Genomic DNA, 18,889 nt, shown 5'->3' with positions numbered 1-18,889 from the left:
AGCCTTACAGGAGTGGAAGCAGACATCATCTGCCACTTTATGCACCTGGGTCTTCCCACGAGGCCCGTGGGAGCTTAGTGGACATCAGTTGAAGGAGCAAAGGAAAGAGATCCTAAAGCATGAATAAAGTGATGGATGGCAAGGGACAGATGGAAAAAGAGAAGGTCGTCTTCGTCCTTTCCTGAAGAAGGGTGCAAGGTATGCAGGGCTCTGAAGGGCCGAGACTGAGCCGCGGGATGGAGTGGGCTTCTGCTTAGCCTCCTTTCTTTCCGAGAACATCTGGCCAGGAGCCGGCGTACTGGCTGAAGAGCTGGTGACACACAGCCAAGCAGCAGTTTGTGTGCTGGGGCTTTACTTGATTGAGACCCCACAGCCTCCCTTCAGGCTAATCTGAGCTGCTATGGTCTCCGGAGCTTTCTCCTTATTAGCGAGTCTTTTTTTTTTTTTCTTTTTTCTTTTTTTTTGCCAAAGTAACTGGATCTGCTAAGACCAAAAGCACCTGCCTCCCTGATGTTGACAGGTGTCATTGCCCAGCAATACCATCATCAGAAGAGGGCCGCGGTTCCCAAGGTGGGGAGACTGGCACTCGCAACCCCTACCCCTTAGTAATGCCACCGGGCCTCTCTGGGGACGTCTGCTGGCACCTGGAGGGTTCCCAAGCTGGTACAGGCAAGCTCGGCCTTGCCACTGACTCAGCGTGCCCTCCAGCCGGCTGCTGAGTCAGGCCTGCAGCTGGGGTGCCAGGCGGCTGTGCGAGGCCCAGGAGCAACCGGAGCTGGCAAGCCTGCCCTTCGGGCCAGGCTGGAGGTCGAGGGCTGTGGTCAGGAGCGAGCCGCGGAGGGTGGGTCCTGGCCGCCCGGCATCCTTCCCCCTTCTCTGTCCCTTGAGGTGTGACGGACAAGGCCTCCGAGCCAGAGACGACCGCACGCGGACAAGAGGCTTCTGGAGAGCGCAGCACCGTGGACCCCCGCCTCAGTTTCCCCTGAGCCCCGCCCCGCGGCGCGAGGGTGGATGACGTCACGGCGCGCGGCATTGTGGGGCGGGCGCGGCGCCGGCGACGCCATTTTCGGCGGTGGAGCGGTGGCGCGAGGCTGCGGAGCGCGGGTCGGGGTGAGGATGCTGCGGGGCGGCCGCGGAGGCGCTGCTTGCTGCTGAGGCGGCTGGGCTCTGCGCGGCCTAGGTCTGTGACAGCGCGACGAGCGCGGCGCTCCCGATCGGACGGTGAGTGCGCGGCCCCGTCCCCGCCCCGCCCCGGGCTCCGAGCGGCTGGTGCGCAGCGCTCCAGACGCAGCCGCGACCCCTTCCCGCCCGCATCCTCCAGGCTGAGGCTCCCAGGCCCTTCCCGTCCACCGCCGCATCTGCACCCGGCCCTGCCAGGTTGCGATCCTGGCCCTCCGCTCCGATCCAGACCCCGCCCCGGCCCTCTCAAACGTGTCTGCACGCTCGGGTCCCCTCCCCGCGCTGCCTGCGCCTCTCAGAGCCCGGTCTCCGTCACCTCTGCCTGTGCGCCTGCACTCCGCTGTCCTTGTCCTCTCCCAGCCGGTGCCCGTCCAGCCTGGGGTTTCTCCTCCGCTGCTGCTCTTTTCCAGACTCGGGTCTCTTGTCACCTCCCTGAGCTCCTCCTGGATGCGGTCCTCCTATCCCCTATCTACCTGCGCCCCTGGTTTGGGTTCCTGCCCTGTCTGCGCCACTTCTCTCTGGGGTCTTTGTCATCTTTCTGCTTGCACATCTCCAGACCGAAGCTCTTGTCCCCTCCCCGCCAATCCTGGTTCGGGACCTGTCCCTTCTCGGTCTGCGCCTGTCTGGATTGAAGTACTCGTTCCTAGCCCTTTCTGCCTGCACTTTAGGCTCGGGTCCCTGCCCCTTCCCTTCTGCTCTTCTCTGCTCCTCTCCTGTGTCCCTGAGGCTTCTGTCCCAATTGTGTTCAGAGCCCCGCCCTGACTTAGGCCCCGGGGTGGGGACAGCCTTTCAAAAGCAGCTGCGGGCTTAGGGTCCCAAAACCTCGCTGCTGAGGTCCCGTCCCGGGAGGCGGCGGCGCTGGTGGTGTGTGTGTTGGGGGTCAGCCGGCTGGCTTTGTCTTTGGCTTCCCCGCCTTTCCAGCCCCCACCTCTCCTCGGCACCGCCCTGGGCGGCGTGCTGTCATGCTGTGGTCCGTGGCCTGGGGCCAGCCAGTCTATTTCTTTCGGTGGCCCGGTGTGGAATCTCCCTGGCGACCTGAACGTGCCCAGCCTGAAGTGATTTTCCTTGTTACATGTGGAGCCCCTTCCCATTAAGAAAGAAAAAAATTAAAGCGTTCAAAAAGTAATATTAATGTGTGATGGAGTGGATGGCATTATAACGAAGTTTGCAGGTGTATTGTGTTGGAATTGTCACTGACTGCTACTGTTTTATTATTTAAACAGGTTGAGAATTTACATATTAAGTGATGATCTGGTGTACTTGCAAAAAAATGATGTCTTTAGAGAGGCTGGGGAGGTGGCGGCAAAAAACCTTTGATCCCAATGGTAGATCTCCAGAGCGAGTTTCAGGGTAGTCAGGGCTACACAAAAAAACGGGAGGTGGGGGTGGGGAGGAGCGGGAGAACAAAATAATTATATACTATTTAAATTGCTATGTAGAGGGTAGATGCATTTTTGATTCTTTGCGTTACTTAAATTCCAAGCCTTTTTATACAGCATGACTAAGCCTTGGATCAGAATTAGCTTGGAATGCGTTGTAATAGGACGGTGAAAACCCCACTAGGAAACTGGACCGACCTGAGTCCCCTAAGGCTGCTACAGTAGAGATCTTTCATGGACTGCCCACAAACCCCAGTTGTAGGAAATTGGACTTACTGTTCTGTGTCCTAAGTATTTGTTTTTTTTGTTTTGTTTTGTTTTGTTTTGTTTTTTTTTTTGGTTTTTTGAGACAGGGTTTCTCTGTGGTTTTGGAGCCTGTCCTGGAACTAGCTCTTGTAGACCAGGCTGGCCTCGAACTCACAGAGATCCGCCTGCCTCTGCCTCCCGAGTGCTGGGATTAAAGGCGTGCGCCACCACCGCCCGGCTTTTTTCTTTTTTTTTTTTTTTTTTTGTCCTAAGTATTTGTAAGAATGCAGTGATTCTGTTTAAAATCTCAGAGCGCGTGGATATATGGGAGGGTGGGCCTCCAGATCACCAGAGGATGTGTCCTGATGCAGGCCAGCCTTGGCCTGGGATGGGACCTGGTGGTGACCCCTCCGTAGCACCAGCTACATTCACCTGGCTTGGCAGTGCATTGTAAAAGCAAACATCCAGCAGGGAGTGACAGTACATACCTATAACCCAGCACTCGGAAGGCTGGGGCAGGAGGGTCATCAGTACAAGATCTGTCCCGACTATATAGCAACATTCGGTCTCAAGACAACAAAAATGGGAAAGTATAGACATGCATGGAAGCTGGACAGGGATTTTTTTTCCAAGTGCAAAGATGGAGGAAGTGAGGTACACATATCTTAAATAATCCATAGTAAAGTCTATACTGAGGATGTCACTTGGTGGTAAGGTACTAGCCTAGCATTCAAAAGGTCCTGTTTCCTCAGCTCAAGAACAAACAAATCAAATACTACCCACAATTTAATTGATTATGTTTTTAAAAAAAATTAATGCATTGGGACTAGAGAGATGGCTCAGTTAAAAGCAATTACTGCTCTTTCAGAAGGACCTGGGTTTGATCCCCAACAGCCAGATCAGGCAATCTCTAACTCCAGTTCCAGGCAATCTGAGACTCTTCTTACCTCCATGGTGCACAAAGAAAAAAAAAATCATGCAGGTGTACACATAAATAATAAATCTTAAAAACATTAAACACTTTAAAGCATGTATTTTTAGGTTGGGAAAAAATAAAAATCTCTAAAGAGCTATAAACAGTCTTTAGACATGATCTTTTTAAAACAATGAGCAAGAAAAGTCAGAAGTGACTTCGTTCTTAGTTGAGTGAATATCAGAAATCAAGAGTATGCAGCAGAAATGACTGCCATCCTGAGCAAGCTAGTGTCAAGGCTCGGGGTGTGAAGTAACTGTTGGAAACTAGGCATGATGGCACAGGCACTCTGGAGGATGAGACAGATTTTGAGGCCAACTTCAGCTACATAGCAAGATCCTGCCTCAAACAAAAAGAATAAAGCTATCTGATGAAGATGGTGGGAGCATGGGACTGGTGACTGCTGAAAACCCACTGCACAGCATTACGCTCTTAGGGATCCTGGCAAGGACAATTCCCCAGAGAGGTTAGACCCAGCATGAGTGATCAGGAGGCTCTTCCTGGGCACTCAAAGGCAAGTGCGGATTGGCCCTGTGTGACCCTGATGGGAGGAAATAAGACCTGAGTGGGTTGTGGTTGAAGACTGTCCCGGTGGGGTAAAGGGAAGATGAGGCCAGGAAATAAATGCCCATGCAGTGGTAGGAGGTGCCAAGGAGGCTGCTCCTGCTTTGAGGTTGGAAGGAGGGCAAGATGAGCCAGGAGGTCAGGGCAGTGGTGTGGGTGGTGCTTTGGACAGGGTGAGCTCCTCAGAGTGCTGACAGTGGCTGGAGCTGCGCAAGAGCAGCTATCAGTGGGACCTAAGGTGCCTTGGGTGGGGGGGCGGGAGGATACCAGCCTTGTGTTGGAGTGAGCCTTAGTGGACCACGTCAGTCAGCTACTGAAGTGCTCAGTAGTGTCCTGGCCTGCCCCAGCCCTGGCCGCTTGACTCCTCTAAAGCACCACTAGGTGCTTGCTGAGCTCTGAGTTAAAACCATGGTTCTGCCCCATCCTGCCTGACTTCTTGTTTACCATTTTTTTAAAAAAGGGCTAATTTGCTTTATGTGTTTGAGTGTTTGCCTGTGTGTATGTATATATGTGTGAGCACTGTATGCATGCCTGATGCCCAAGGCAACCAGAAAAGGGCTCCGAATCCTTTGGAACTGGAGTTAAAAACGAGTGTGAGCAGCAAATGCGCTTAACTGCTGAGTTGTCTCTCCACTCCCTGGTTTTTTATTTTCTTACTTTGTTTATTGTCTATTAATTTGCTCTTATCCACCAGGGTGGGATTTCATCCCTGTGTGTCTCAGTGTACGATCAGCCCTCACTAAGTGTTTGCTGAAAGAATGCATCAGCTTCTCTGCTTTTTGGTGACTCACTGGATGGTGACACCCAGCATGTTAGGGAGAATGGGAAGAGGACAAGATGTTGTTTACTTTTGGATATGATAAACTTCAGGTGCTTGTGGGAGGCTCAGGGGACTCTCTGGAGACGCAGGTCTGAAGTGAGGACAAAGGATAGGCCTAGAGATGGTGGCCCGAGAGTAAATCCGCAATGCACCGAGGGCCATTTGGTTCTAAAATACTCCCATTACCTCAGGGTCCTTTCGTTTGATTAAGACGGTATAAATCAATATGTTGCCCTGGAACTCACAAAGGTTTTCTTGCCTCTGCCTCCTGAGTACTGGAATTGAAGGCGTGTCTCACCAAGCTGGCCTCTCTACCTCAGTTTAAGCCATGGGTTGTCCACTGCCTAATGTGGGCACACATCTGCTGCCTCAGGAAGCACGACAAGGTTCTACGGTGTACTGTCGCTGTTACTACACTGCTCCTGGTAGGACGGGTGCTGCGGGCACTCCACCCTCCCGACAAGAGAAGTGCAGAATTGTGGAGAAAGCAGGTTAGGGGCAGTTCCACCAGGGCTTGCTTCCGAGTCCGGCTGTGAACCACATTGTGCTCCAGGTCGCAGTCTCCCGTGAATCGTGTCACTTTAGCCTACAGTTGTCTTTTCTGTCTATTGCCATGCTTTTTTTTTTTTTTTTTTTTTTTTTTGAGACAGGGTTTCTCTGTGGTTTTGGAGCCTGTCCTGGAACTAGCTCTTGTAGACCAGGCTGGTCTCGAACTCACAGAGATCTGCCTGCCTCTGCCTCCCGAGTGCTGGGATTAAAGGCGCGCGCCACCACCGCCCGGTGTCTATTGCCATTCTTTTCCCGAGGCAGGGTTTCTCTATGGAGCCCTGGCTGTCCTGGAACTAGCTCTGTAGACCAGGCTGGCCTCAAGCTCACAGAGTGCTGGGACTAAAGGCCCTCCTGTCATCATTCAGCCACCTGCAGTTATAAGGATGGTCCTGCTGTGTGTCTCTGGAGCCTTCTCCCTTTGCTTTCTGTGGCTCTGCCTTCCTTAGCTGGTAGGAGTGGTTCATTTCACTCAGTATTATGTTTCCAAGGTTCATTCAGAAGTTTTTGTTTTTCTTGTTTTTATCAGTGTTTCTCTAGCTGTCCTGGAACTGCCTGCCTCCTGAGTGCTGGGATTAAAGTCATATACCACCATGCCAGGCAAAACTTTTTTTTTAAGTTAAAATATGATTACATCTTTTTCTTCATTCCCTTTCCTCGCTTGATCCCTTCCTGTGTGCACCCCTCCCCATGTCTTTCAAATTCATGGTTTCTATTTATTTAATTTGTATGTGTGTGTTCCTAAATATATAAATAAAACCTACTTAGTTCATAGTAATTGTATGTATATGGTTTCATTGCAGATCACTTGTTATTGGATAACTAATTGAGCTCTTTTTGTGTATTTACTTATTTGTTTGTTGTTTTGAGATAAAGTCTCACTACAGAGCTCTGACTATCCTGGAACTTACTCTGCAGACCAGGCTGGCCTTGAACAGACAGACAATCACCCACCTCTGTCTCCCAGTACTGGGATTAAAGGCTTGAGCCACCATACTTGGCTTCTTTTTTTTTCTTTCCATTTATTTATTTGTTTGTTTCATTTTGTTTACACAGGGTCTCTCTCTCTCTTTCTCTCTCCTTAAACTTTTTTAAAAAAATTATTCTTTATTTCTTTCACATCATGCATCCCAATCCCACCCATCTCCTGTCCCCTCATATCTAGCCTATGCCCCTGCATCCTTTCTCCCCAAATAAAGCAAAATGAAAAGGGAAAAAGGAAGTAAAGGAAGATCTTGTCATGGAAGCTGCAGTGTGACACCACCCAACATCCGCCCGTTTGTGATCTGCTGGAGCTGTTTGGGGTGGGGTGGTGTGGGGTGGGGGATGCACCACGGATGCAGACCCAGGGCCACAGAATCTCCTTGACCATGACCTAGGGCAACAATGGAGTGTCCAGGAAGTGTCCCAGTGAGGGCCCAGTGTTGACGTGTAGCAGAGGCTGGGGACCTGGGACCAAACCAATGATTCTTTTTGATGAACACGGGTACACAAGGTCTCTCTACGTCAGAGACAGGCTGGCCTTGAACTCAGAGATCCACCTGCCTCTGCTTCCTGGTTGTGCACTGCCAGGTCTATACAAAATCCCCAGAAGGCAAGAAGATGATCTTTTTGTGCTAGTCTGTGGTGTTAGCATGTAAACACAATTAAAATGGCTTTTGAGTCTTTTTTTTTTTTTTGGTTTTTCGAGACAGGGTTTCTCTGTAGCTTTGGAGCCTGGCCTGGAACTAGCTCTTGTAGACCAGGCTGGCCTCGAACTCCCAGAGATCCGCCTGCCCCTGCCTTCCGAGTGCTGGGATTAAAGGCGTGCGCCACCACCGCCCGGAATTTGAGTCTTTTTTTTAAATTTATGTGCATCTTTATAAATTTTTGGTCAGCATAGATTCCTAGAGAAGATGTGGATGTTTGGTGACAGTTCTCCTGTAACCCAGGCAGATTTTTAATTGCTGTGCAGTCAAGGTTGACCTTGAAGTTCTGGTCTTCCTGCCTACCTCCTGTGTACTGGGACTACAGGCTTGTCACCTTGCCAGTTTTATAGAGTGGTTTGTACCCAGGCGCCCAGGCCGACACTCTCATCTACTGAGCTCCTTCAGTCAGTGATTCAAATTTAGGAGAGGAGATTAAAGGATTAGGTTAGATGAGATTAGAGAAAGAGGTTAGATAGAGGAAATGCTGTCTATGAGGGCTGGGAAGGGACCTGTAAGGGCTCTCTGGTGGTGCTCTGGTAGTACTCAGGGGTGGGTGGATTGATTTTTAACAGTGCTGAGGGTGGACTCGGGACCTTAAGTGTACCTTACCAGTGAGCTGCGTTCCTAGCGCTGTGGTGATTCTTAAGGAAGAATAAGCAGCTGGTCATGGCGGTGCCAGCACACGGGAGGGGGTGCTGAAGGGACAGTCAAGAAGGGCCATGCAGTTGAGGCCGGTCTAGACTGGCTACCCCTTGAAAAAAGAAAAGTTGGGCAGTGGTTGCGCTCGCTTTTGCTCCCACTGCTAAGTAGTACTATACATATGTGGTGCATACATACACACAGATACACATACACAGGCAAAACACTAATACACATAAAATAAAAATAAGTAGATCTTTAAAAATAATAAGCCAGATACACATACACAGGCAAAACACTAATACACATAAAATAAAAATAAGTAGATCTTTAAAAATAATAAGCCAGGCAATGGTGGTACACACTTTAATCTCAGCACCGAGGAGGCAAAAGCAAACCGATATGTGAGTTCGAGGCCAGGCTGGTCTATAGAGTGGGTTACAGGACAGCCAGGGTTACACAGAGAAACCCTGTCTCCAAAAACAAAAACAGCCTTCTGTGCTCCCTCCTTACCCCCGTCCTCTTACCTCACTGAATTCATCACAGTATTTCCTGACAGTGTTTTCAATTTCCCCTTTGACATTTCTTATTATTGTTTTGAGATCCAGTTTTGTTATGGTAGCCCTGGTTGGCCTTGAAACTGTCTTACTCTTCTGAGTTGTGCTTTTCTTTCTTTCCCTTTTTTCTTTCTTTCTTTCTTTTTTTTTTTTTTTTTTTTTGAGACAAGGTTTTGCTGTGTAACAGTGATAGCTGTCCTGGAACTAGCTCTGTAGACCAGCTTGGCCTTGAACTCACAGAGATCCGCCTGCCTCTGCCTCCAGAGTGTTGGGATTAAAGGCGGCGCCACCACTACCTGGCCTGTGCATTTATTTAGTTTTTTTTATTTGCCCAGCATTTTACTTTTTGGAGCATTTGTGTGCAGCTTTTTGTGTGAATGTGTGTGTTCAGCTGCGTCAGGTATATCAGATGGGCTTGCCAGGCCTTTGTTTCATTTTATAATTTTGACACTTACCTCATCCATAACACACTGTAATCTAGTTCTAACTGCGTGTTTGTTTCTTTGAACACACGGATGGGCTACTCCTTGCAGACTACCCTCCAGCTTGTGTCTGGTGCTGTGTGGGGTGACTGTGTGTACTAGGTGTAGAACAGTGTGACTGTTCTCTTGGGTGGGTGCTCCTAGTCTCCAGAGAGTCCACCAGAAGCATCCAGAGCTTTTGGGAACATCTCCCATGAAGTGTGCTTCTACAGGAGCCTCCTGGTTGCCATCCCACTTTCCCCAGCATGCCCCTTCACCTTCACTTGTTTGCTGGGCTTCACCCATCATCCAGGAACTTCAGGCCGCTTGTCTGTGCTCTCCCAGCTGCCTTTTGCTCTGTTTACTCACTCAGACCTGGTAATTTATCTACCTCATTACCCTGTTCTTTTTAATCGAGATGGAAATTACATTACATAAAACTCTCCACTTTTAAGAACAAATTCAGTATCTGCATTAAGCTCCTAAAACACAAAGGTATGGTGACTTACACCTTTGATCCAACACTTGTGAAGCTGAGGCAGGGGGATTACCATGACTACATAATAGGGTTTCAGTCAGCTTGGCTACAGAAAGAGATGCTTTCTCAAAAGGAGTGGGTAGGCTTGAAGTATAGCTTCAAGTGGTAGAATGCTTGCCTAGCCTGCAGGAAACCCTGGAGTCAATCCCAGCCCCCCATGAACCGGGTGTGGAGATACACACCTGTTACCCTAGCTCTCCAGAGGTAGGAGGATAGAAATTCAAGGCCAGGACTGTACTTGCCTGACAATCTGACTTTGAGTCCCACAGCCCTTGGTAGAAGGAAGGAGAGCCAACTCTAGCAGTTGTGTCCCTCTCTCTCTCTCTCTCTCTCTCTCTCTCTCTCTCTCTCTCTCTCTCTCTCCCTCCCTCTCCCCCTCTCCCCTCTTCCCCTCCCCCTCTCCCCCTTTGTGTGTGTGTATTAAAACCTTTTTCTTTCTTTTTTGGTTTTTCGAGACAGGGTTTCTCTTTTCTCTGTAGCTTTGGAACCTGTCCTGGAACTAGCTCTTGTAGACCAGGCTGGCCTCGAACTCACAGAGATCCACCTGCCTCTGCCTCCCGAGTGCTGGGATTAAAGGTGTGAACCACCACCGCCTGTCTAAAAACTTTTTAAAAAGAAGTCATCCTTAGCTGTGTAGTGAGCTGGAGACCAGCATGGGGTATATAGTTTTTGGAGCATTTTCATACTTGTATTTTATGAAAGTAAGAAATCTGAAGGTCATTTCATGTAGTCCCCACTTACAATGAAGAGCTGAGACAAGCTGATGTGTGCTTAGGTCACAATAGAAAAGATGAAGTCTCAGCATACTATCCTGAGCACACACCCATTACACTAACACACATTTTATGCTGCTTACTGTTTTCCAACGGGCGAGGACCAACATCTAACTGGCTAGTCTAGACCTACAGGCTTTTCTTAAACCCAGATGCAGAATGAACCCTTCTGCAACAAGAAAAATAGACAGCATTGGACCAAGAATAGAACCTCTGAACACACTGAATTCTTTATCAGACAAAAAGGGATGTGCAGAGCTCAGTAGGCACCAGAGTTGTTCTGAGCCTATAGCATGTCAGGCTGGGGAAGAGGATGACGCCATGAGGCTTCAGCAGTATGCAGAGTTGCTAGTAAATGCGTGGTCTTGCAGTACTTTCCTCGTGCATGGGACACACTTCATGGCACTGTTCTGGCTGTTTCCTTGGCTGAACCACCTGCAAGAGCGTGCAGGGTGTGAACTGGAAGATGTGGACGTTGTGGTTTATAGTCTCACTAATGGAATGTCTGAGTGCCTCAACCTTCTAGTGAGTTCTAGTGAGTTTGTCTTCCATAAATCAGCTGCCTTTACCTTTAAGTGGAAGCCCATTGCTTCTGAGCCCTTCAGTGAGATACGGTATAAAGTCATGTTTCCTAAGCTGGTTATGGTGGCTCACACCTTTAATAACAGCACTGAGAGCCAGAGGCAGGTGTGTCTGTGTGCGAGTTTAAGGCCAGCCTGGTCTGTATAGCTATAGAGCTCTAGGCTAGCCAGTGCAGGCTACATGGCGAAACCTAGTCTCAGCATGAAACAAGGGCAGTGAGATGGCTCAGTGGGTAAAGCATCTGCTGCCAACCCTGACAACCAGAGTTTGAATCCTGGGATCTACATGGTGGCGAAGAGAACTGACTCCTGTGGTTATCCTCTGGCTTCTGTATTAATGCCGTGGCTTGTATGTCCACACACATGCACACATACAAAACCTAAGTAAAACGTGCTAAAACAAAACCATCTGTCCTCAGAAATAAATGCAGTTTCTCTATTTTAACTTTTGATTCAGGTTTTTTTTTTTTTTTCTCTGAGACAAGATTTCTCTGTAGCTTTGGAGCTTGTCCTAGAACTCACTCTGTAGACCTTAAACTCACAGAGATCTGCCTGCCTCTGCCTCCCGAGTGCTGGGATTAAAGGTGTGTGCTACCACTGCTTGGCCAAGAATTTTTTTTTTTTAAAGAAGCAAAATTCGAAGAGAAAGGCTTTTCTGTAGATTTAGGGGTTGAGGGAGACATGTTTAAGAGAGGAATAATGGGGCTGGAGAGCTGGTTCATTGATTAGAGCACCGTGGCTTTCCCAGAGGACCTGAATCAATTCCTAGTACCTCAGTGTGACTAACACCCATCGTAAATCAGTTCTGGGGGATTAGCCGTCCTCTTCTGGTCTCCAGGGGCATTGCATGTACATGGTGTAGACATAATAGAGACAAAATACTCATATATATATATATATATATATATAAAATATATACAAATAACAAAACAAAAAGGACCATAGTACACACCCAAGAGTAGCTGTGACTTCTTGAGAGAGGATTGCGTCACTGGGATCTTGGGAGCTCATTTAATGGAAGACAAGCTCTTGAATTAAGGATATGCAGGCAGGGATCCCGGGAATAGGTTGGGATTATCCCAGAAAAAAAGGCAAGCTTGTTTTCTTTTCTTTCTGTGTGGTTTTCAGGCCTGTAGTGGCCTCACTTAGGTGATGGTAGGAGGCAGTCTGTGGCTAATGTGGCTGATGATGTGGAGATGTCTGGGTGTAGCAGAGGAGAGTTGGTGAAGCTCTCTCTGCCTGTTGGCTCTAGCATGTTCTGGATGACGATGACAGCCCCCACCCCAGGCCCAGGCAGGCTTTCTCTGTGTAGCCTGTAACTCCCTCTGTAGATCAGCCCTGCCTCAAACTAACTCCCAACTGCTGGGGCTTAGCTGAGGGACTTATTTATTTATTTATTTAGTTTTTTCAAGACAGGGTTTCTCTGTGTAGCTTTTTGAATCCTGTCCTGAAATTCGCTCTGTAGATGGGGGCTGGTCTTGAACTCACAGAGATCCACCTGTCTCCTCTGCCTCTTGAGTGCTGGGATTAAAGGTGTGAGCTACCACTGCCTGGTGTAACCTTTATTTTTATGTGGAGGGTTTTCTGCCTATGTGTATATGTGTGTACCACATGTGTGCAATGCTTGTAGAGGCCAAAAGGTGTCAGATTCTCTAAGCCTGGAGTTAAAGAGTTGTGAATTGCCATGTTAGTGCTTGGAATTGAACCCAGGTCCTCTGGGAGAATAGTCAGTGCTTTTAACTGTTGAGCCATCCCGCCATCCCTCCATCTCTCCATCTTTCCACTCCTCCCCCTGCCATTCTGTTTTTTTTTTTTTTGTTTGTTTGGTTTTGTTTTTTCGAGACAGGGTTTCTCTGTAGCTTTGGGGCCTGTCCTGGAACTAGCTCTTGTAGACCAGGCTGGCCTCGAACTCACAGAGATCCACCTGCCTCTGCATCCATTCTGGTTTTTATTTTATTGTTTGAATGACTGCTGGTGTCCTGCTGTGGTGTAGTTCTGCCATTATACCAGCCTTTGGCCTCTAGTTATTTGCTCTCCCCCTATGCCTGTCTAGTTTACCTTGTTTCCCCTCTTGAATTTAATCTTTGTGTGATGTGTGTGTGTGTACACGAGCATGTGCACGTGCCTGTATGTTTATGTGGGAACAGGTGCACACATACCATATTGTGAATGATGAACGTGAGGGTAAGAGGACAAATTTTGGGAGTTGGTTCTTTCCACCCTGTGTTCTGGGGTCAGACTTGAGGTCATCAGGCTTGCGTGGCATCGGCCTCCATCCCTTAATCTTAAGGGACTGAACAGAGGGAGAGATCTATTTTCAAGTGCTTGTGGCTGCTGGCAGGCGCTGGCCGTGACTATTCAGGACAAGAACTACTTGACTGGCAAAGCTAGGGCTAAGAGGCACTGGTACCACAGATGGCTTTGTAGTTGGGTTCTACTGGAAACCTTGTGGGTCTGTATTTTAACTTTTTTTTTTTTTTTTTTGATTTTTCGAGACAGGGTTTCTCCGTAGCTTTTGGTTCCTGTCCTGGAACTAGCTCTTGTAGACCAGGCTGGCCTCGAACTCACAGAGATCCACCTGTCTCTGCCTCCCGAGTGCTGGGATTAAAGGCATGCACCACCACTGCCCGGCTGTATTTTAACTTTAAAAGATTAGTTTTTATGTTTTATGTGTATATGTAAACACAGGCCTGCAGTGCCCATGGAGGCCAGCAGAGGGTTTTGGATTCTATGGAACTGGAGTTAGAGATGGTTCTGAGCCATCTTGTAGAACTGAACCCAGGTCCTCTGCCTGAGCAAGTGCTTTTAACTACTGAGGGAGACACATAGACAGACAGATGGGGGTGGGGGTTTGAGAGGGTGGGGGAAGCAGGGAGAGAAGCATTGCAAAGTGCCCAGATGCACTTGGTGACCATAGCTTTCCTGAGACATGAGATAGGTGTGGAGGCAGGAGATGGGCTGTGACTCTGGGGACACAGGTGCTAAATAAACACCGCCCTCTTGAGACTTAGCAGTCAGCAGACTATTATGGGCTGTTAGGGGCATGGTCTCAGACATGCATATTTATTATTGGGAAATAATTTGTAAATACTTTGCTATGGGCTATGGAATGAGGGGAGGGGGCCTAAATTTTTATATCCTTCACACCTGGCACCTGCCCTCCTCTTCATACCAACAGGTTGATCTTCATTAAAACTGCTCTTAAGATATCTCAGTCATTTAGCAAAACATGCTATGTACCAGGACTAGGACCCAGGTGAAGAGGACATACACTCTCTTTCAGGGAGTGTCAATCATTTTCTGGCCTGCATACTCTCTTCCTAGCTTGTCACATAGTACAAATTTACAATAGTGGCTTTGGAACCACATGCTAAATAAATGCACAGTAAATAGTAAATACACTAACATGGCTTTGGTGTGTGTGTGTTTGGTTTTCAAAACAGGGTTTCTGTGTGTGTAGTTTTGGCATCCTAGAACTTGCTCTGTAGAAAGGCTGGCCTTGAATTTAGAGATCTGCCAACCTCTGCCTCTTGACTATGAGATTAAAGGTGTGCACCACTACCACCTGGTTTACGTTTTTTAAAGATCTACTTACTCTTATGTGTATTGGCATTTTGCCTGTGTGTATATCTGTGTGTCTGTGCACCACATTTGTTCAGTGCCTGCATAGGCCAGAATGGGGCATCGAATCCCCTGGAATTGGGGAAACAGATAGTTGTGAGCTGCCATGTGAGTCCTAGGAACTGAACTCAGGTCCTCTTTAAGAGCAAGTGCTCTTGCCGGGCAGTGGTGGTTCACGCCTTTAATCCCATCACTTCGAGGCAGAAGCAGGCAGATCTCTGTGAGTTTGAGGCCAGCCTGGTCTACAAGAGCTAGTTCCAGGACTGGCCCCAAAGCTACAGAGAAACCTTGTCTCGAAAAACCAACCAACAAACCAACCAACCAACCAAACAAACAAACAAACAAACAAACAAAAGAGCAAGTGCTCTTAATTGCTGAGCCATCCTCCAGCTCTGTGAAATATGATTTATAATTGTCACTGTGGCTGTTTAAGGATGTCATCTCAACAGAGATTATAATGAACTGTCTGATTTTCTTTCTCCATACTAGGATGTATGACAACATGTCCACAATGGTGTACATAAAGGAAGAGAAGTTGGAGAAGCTTACGCAGGATGAAATCATTTCTAAGACAAAGCAAGTGATTCAGGGGCTGGAAGCCCTGAAGAATGAGCACAACTCCATCCTGCAGAGTTTGCTGGAGACACTGAAGTGCTTGAAGAAAGATGATGAGAGCAACCTGGTGGAGGAGAAGTCCAGCATGATCCGCAAGTCTTTGGAGATGCTGGAGCTCGGCCTGAGTGAGGCGCAGGTATCAGTGGGCAACACTTAGTCGTGAATGGGCTTAGAGAGTAGGTGTGGACCAGTACCCAGGCAGCAAACAGCAACCCAGGGCACATTGCTTTGAGTGTCTGAATAACTCTGACCTAGAGATGAGGACAGTGGAAGCATACATGTCCCACCTGAGGACTTGTGGCCCTGTAGGTAAACCTAGTTCAAATTCAGTGCACTGGTGCTTGGCTTCTTCTTTAGTGTTCTGGTTGTACAGTTAATGAATGAACAGGAGACAGACTTCTGGGTCACCAGTTTTGTCTTTTTTTTTTTTTTTTTTTTTCCAAGACAGGATTTCACTGTAGCTATCAAGCCTGTCCTGGACCTAACTCTTGTAGACCAGGCTGACCTCAAACTCACAGAGATCTGCCTGCCTTTGCCTCCCAAGTGGTGGGATTAAAGGCATGCACCACCACGGCCTGGCTTCCATTTGTCTTTTATTTTTCAATTTTTTTATTGATATTTATTGAGCTCTACATTTTTTTCTGCTCCCCTCCCTGCCTCTCCCCCCTTGACCCTCCCCCAAGGTCCCCATGCTCTCAACTTACTCGGGAGATCTTGTCTTTTTCTACTTTGTACTTCCCATGTAGATTATATCTACGTAAGTCTCTCTTAGTGTCCTCATTGTTGTCTAAGTTCTCTGGGATTGTGTGGTTTGTAGACTGGCTTTCTTTGCTTTATGTTTAAAAACTACCTATGAGTGAGTACATGTGATAATTATCTTTCTGTGTCTGGGTTATCTCACTCAAAATAATGTTTTCTAGCTCCATCCATTTTCCTGCAAAATTCAAGCTGTTGTTTTTTGTTTTTTTTTTTGGATTTTTTCGAGACAGGGTTTCTCCATGGCTTTTTGGTTCCTGCCCTGGAACTAGCTCTTCTAGACCAGGCTGGCCTCGAACTCACAGAGATCCGCCTGCCTCTGCCTCCCGAGTGCTGGGATTAAAAGCGTGCGCCACCACCGCCCGGCTGTTGTTATTTTTATCTGCTGTGTAGTACTCCATTGTGTAAATGTACCACATTTTCCTTATCCATTCTTCAGTCGAGGGGCATTTAAGTTGTTTCCAGGTTCTGGCTATGACAAACAAAGCTGCTATGAACATAGTTGAGCACATGTCCTTGTGGCACGATTGAGCATCCTTTGGATATATACCCAAAAGTGGTATTATTGGGTCTTGAGGAAGGTTGTTTCCTAGTTTTCTGAGAAATTGCCACACTCGACATCCAAAGGGGTTGTACCAGTTTGCATTCCCACCAGCAATGCAGAAGTGTTCCCTTTTCCCCACAACCTCTCCAGCATAAGTTGTCCTCAGTGTTTTTGATCTTGGCCATTCTTACAGGTATAAGATGGAATCTCAGAGTTGTTTTGATTTGCATTTCTCTGATGACTAAGGATGTTGAACATTTCCTAAAGTGTCTTTCAGCCATTTTAGATTCCTCTGTTGAGAGTTCTCTATTTAGGTCTGTACTCCATTTTTTTTTATTGGATTATGTGATCTTTTAGTGTCCAATTTCTTGAGTTCTTTGTATATTTTGGAGATCAGACCTCTGTCTGATGTAGGGGTTAGTGAAGATCTTTTCCCATTCTGTAGGCTGTCTTTTTGTCTTGTTGACCGTGTCCTTTGCTTTACAGAAGCTTTTCAGTTTTAGGAGATCCCATTTATTAATTGTTTCTCTCAGTGTCTGTGCTGCTGGGGTTCTATGTAGGAAGTAGTTTTCTGTGCCAATGTGTTCAAGTGTACTTCCCACTTTCTTTTCTATGAGGTTCAGTGTGGTTGGCTTTATGTTGAGGTCTTTGATTCATTTGAACTTGAGTTTTGTACATAGTGATAGATATGGGTTTATTTTAATTTTTCTACATGTTGATATCCAGTTATGCCAGCACCACTTGATAAATATGCTTTCTTTTTTTCCATTTGATATTTTTTGCTTCTTTATCAAAGATCAGTTGTTCGAAGATGTATGGATTGATATTTGGGTCTTCTATTTGGTTCCATTGGTCCTCTTGTCTGTTCTTACGCCAGGACCAGGCTATTTTCAGTACTGTAGCTCTGTAGTAGAGTTTGAAGTCAGGGATTGTGATGCCTCCAGAAGTTCTTTTATCGTACAGGATTGTTTTGTCTATCCTGGGTTTTTGCTTTTCCAAATGAAGTTGAGTACTGTTCTTTTGAGGTCTTTGAAGAATTTTGTTGGGATTTTGCTGGGCTATTTATTTTTTTAAGATTTATTTATTATATATACAGTGTTCTGGCATGTGTGCCTACACACCAGAAAAGGGCACCAAATCCAATTACAGATGGTTGTGAGCCACCATGTGGTTGCTAGGAATTGAACTCAGGACCTCTGGAAGAACAGCCAGTACTCTTAATATCTGAGCCATCTCTCTAGCTCCCCAGTTTTGTCTTATATAAAAAAAGTCACCACTGAGTGAAGTGTTTACCTAAATTGTTGTATTATTAATAAAAAGTCAGGAGTCAGGTGTTTGGATATAAACCTGACATATCAAGAAAGCAGCAGAGGAATGACTAGCTGACTCTCTCCACCTTCCCAGAATGAAGAGACCATGAATCTCTTCAAACCCCTCCCTCTCTCTTCCTGTTCCTTTCTATCTGGGCCCTCTAAAAACTCTATGGCTAATTCGGGTCAGCTAGTTGTGACCCCCCCCCCCCCATTCAGGTTGACTTACTGGTCGTCTCCGAGTGTCACAGCAACCAAATGTCCCGCAACATGTCCCCTTTGTCTACATAAAAATGAGAGGTTTTAAATCTAACATAGTTAAATTATATACAATAGGAACAATTACCAGGTATTGTCTAAATAAAAAGGAAAGGTTCTAACTCTAACATAGTAAAACTATATACAATAAGAATAGTTATCAGGTAAGAATTACATTTACAGTGTCCAATCCATTTGTATTTAGCAAGTTCAGAGAAATTACTCTATTATCTATTTTATCTTTTTGTTTTTAAGGATTATTTTATTATGTATACAGTGTTCTGCCTGCATGTGTGCCTGCAGGCCAGAAGAGGGCACCAGATCTCATTACAGATGGTTGTGAGTCACTATGTGGTTGCTGGGAATTGAACTCAGGACTTTTGGAAGAGCAGCCAGTGTGCTCTTAACCGCCTAGGCATCTCTCCAGCCCTGTCTGTCTGTCTTGATGGGTCCAAAGTTTTATACCTAAAACATTTTGTATCATAACTTGTATTGCCATCTTAAAAATATTTTTTTAGATCTTAAAACATTTTCTTAGATAAACAACTTGAACCTTTATGTCTTTCAACCTTATAAACTTTATATCTCTTTTGTAAGTTTCTTTTCTGAATTTGGTAACAAAGGAAACTGTGTAATTATCTAGTCTTCAGCCTATTCAGAGACCTGAGAAGGATAGACTATTACCTGAATAAACAGGAAGTACAGAGACCTGAGAAGGATAGACTATTACCTGAAGAAACAGGAAGTGCAGGGCAAACAACTTTCAGCACTGTAGAAGTGACAGAGATGGCTGGCTGGACAGTCACTTGAGGTTCCTGTGCAATGTTGGGGTATTAATCTT

General features: G+C 46.8%; 1 protein-coding gene across 16 annotated transcripts in view; it reads left to right on the top strand.

Annotated features, from left to right (window-relative positions):
* The first annotated feature begins 1,043 nt into the window (after window positions 1-1,043).
* Window positions 1,044-18,889, top strand: part of Klc1 (kinesin light chain 1) — a 52,360-nt gene continuing 34,514 nt past the window's right edge. For 7 of the 16 annotated variants that reach the window (XM_057782379.1, XM_057782376.1, XM_057782388.1 and 4 more), the window contains exons 1-2: window positions 1,046-1,221; window positions 15,055-15,316. In XM_057782379.1, the coding sequence (XP_057638362.1) occupies window positions 15,056-15,316 (261 nt within the window). In that variant the 5' untranslated portion in view covers window positions 1,046-1,221; window position 15,055. Of the gene's footprint in view, window positions 1,222-15,054; window positions 15,317-18,889 lie in introns of all 16 variants that reach the window. The other 9 variants (XM_057782375.1, XM_057782373.1, XM_057782374.1 and 6 more) reach the window with 3 other exon arrangements.

This window comes from Chionomys nivalis, chromosome 10 (genome assembly GCF_950005125.1).
Source record: "Chionomys nivalis chromosome 10, mChiNiv1.1, whole genome shotgun sequence".
In the NCBI taxonomy this organism is placed as follows: Eukaryota; Metazoa; Chordata; class Mammalia; order Rodentia; family Cricetidae; genus Chionomys; species Chionomys nivalis.
This window is presented reverse-complemented; position numbering and strand designations above follow the sequence as displayed.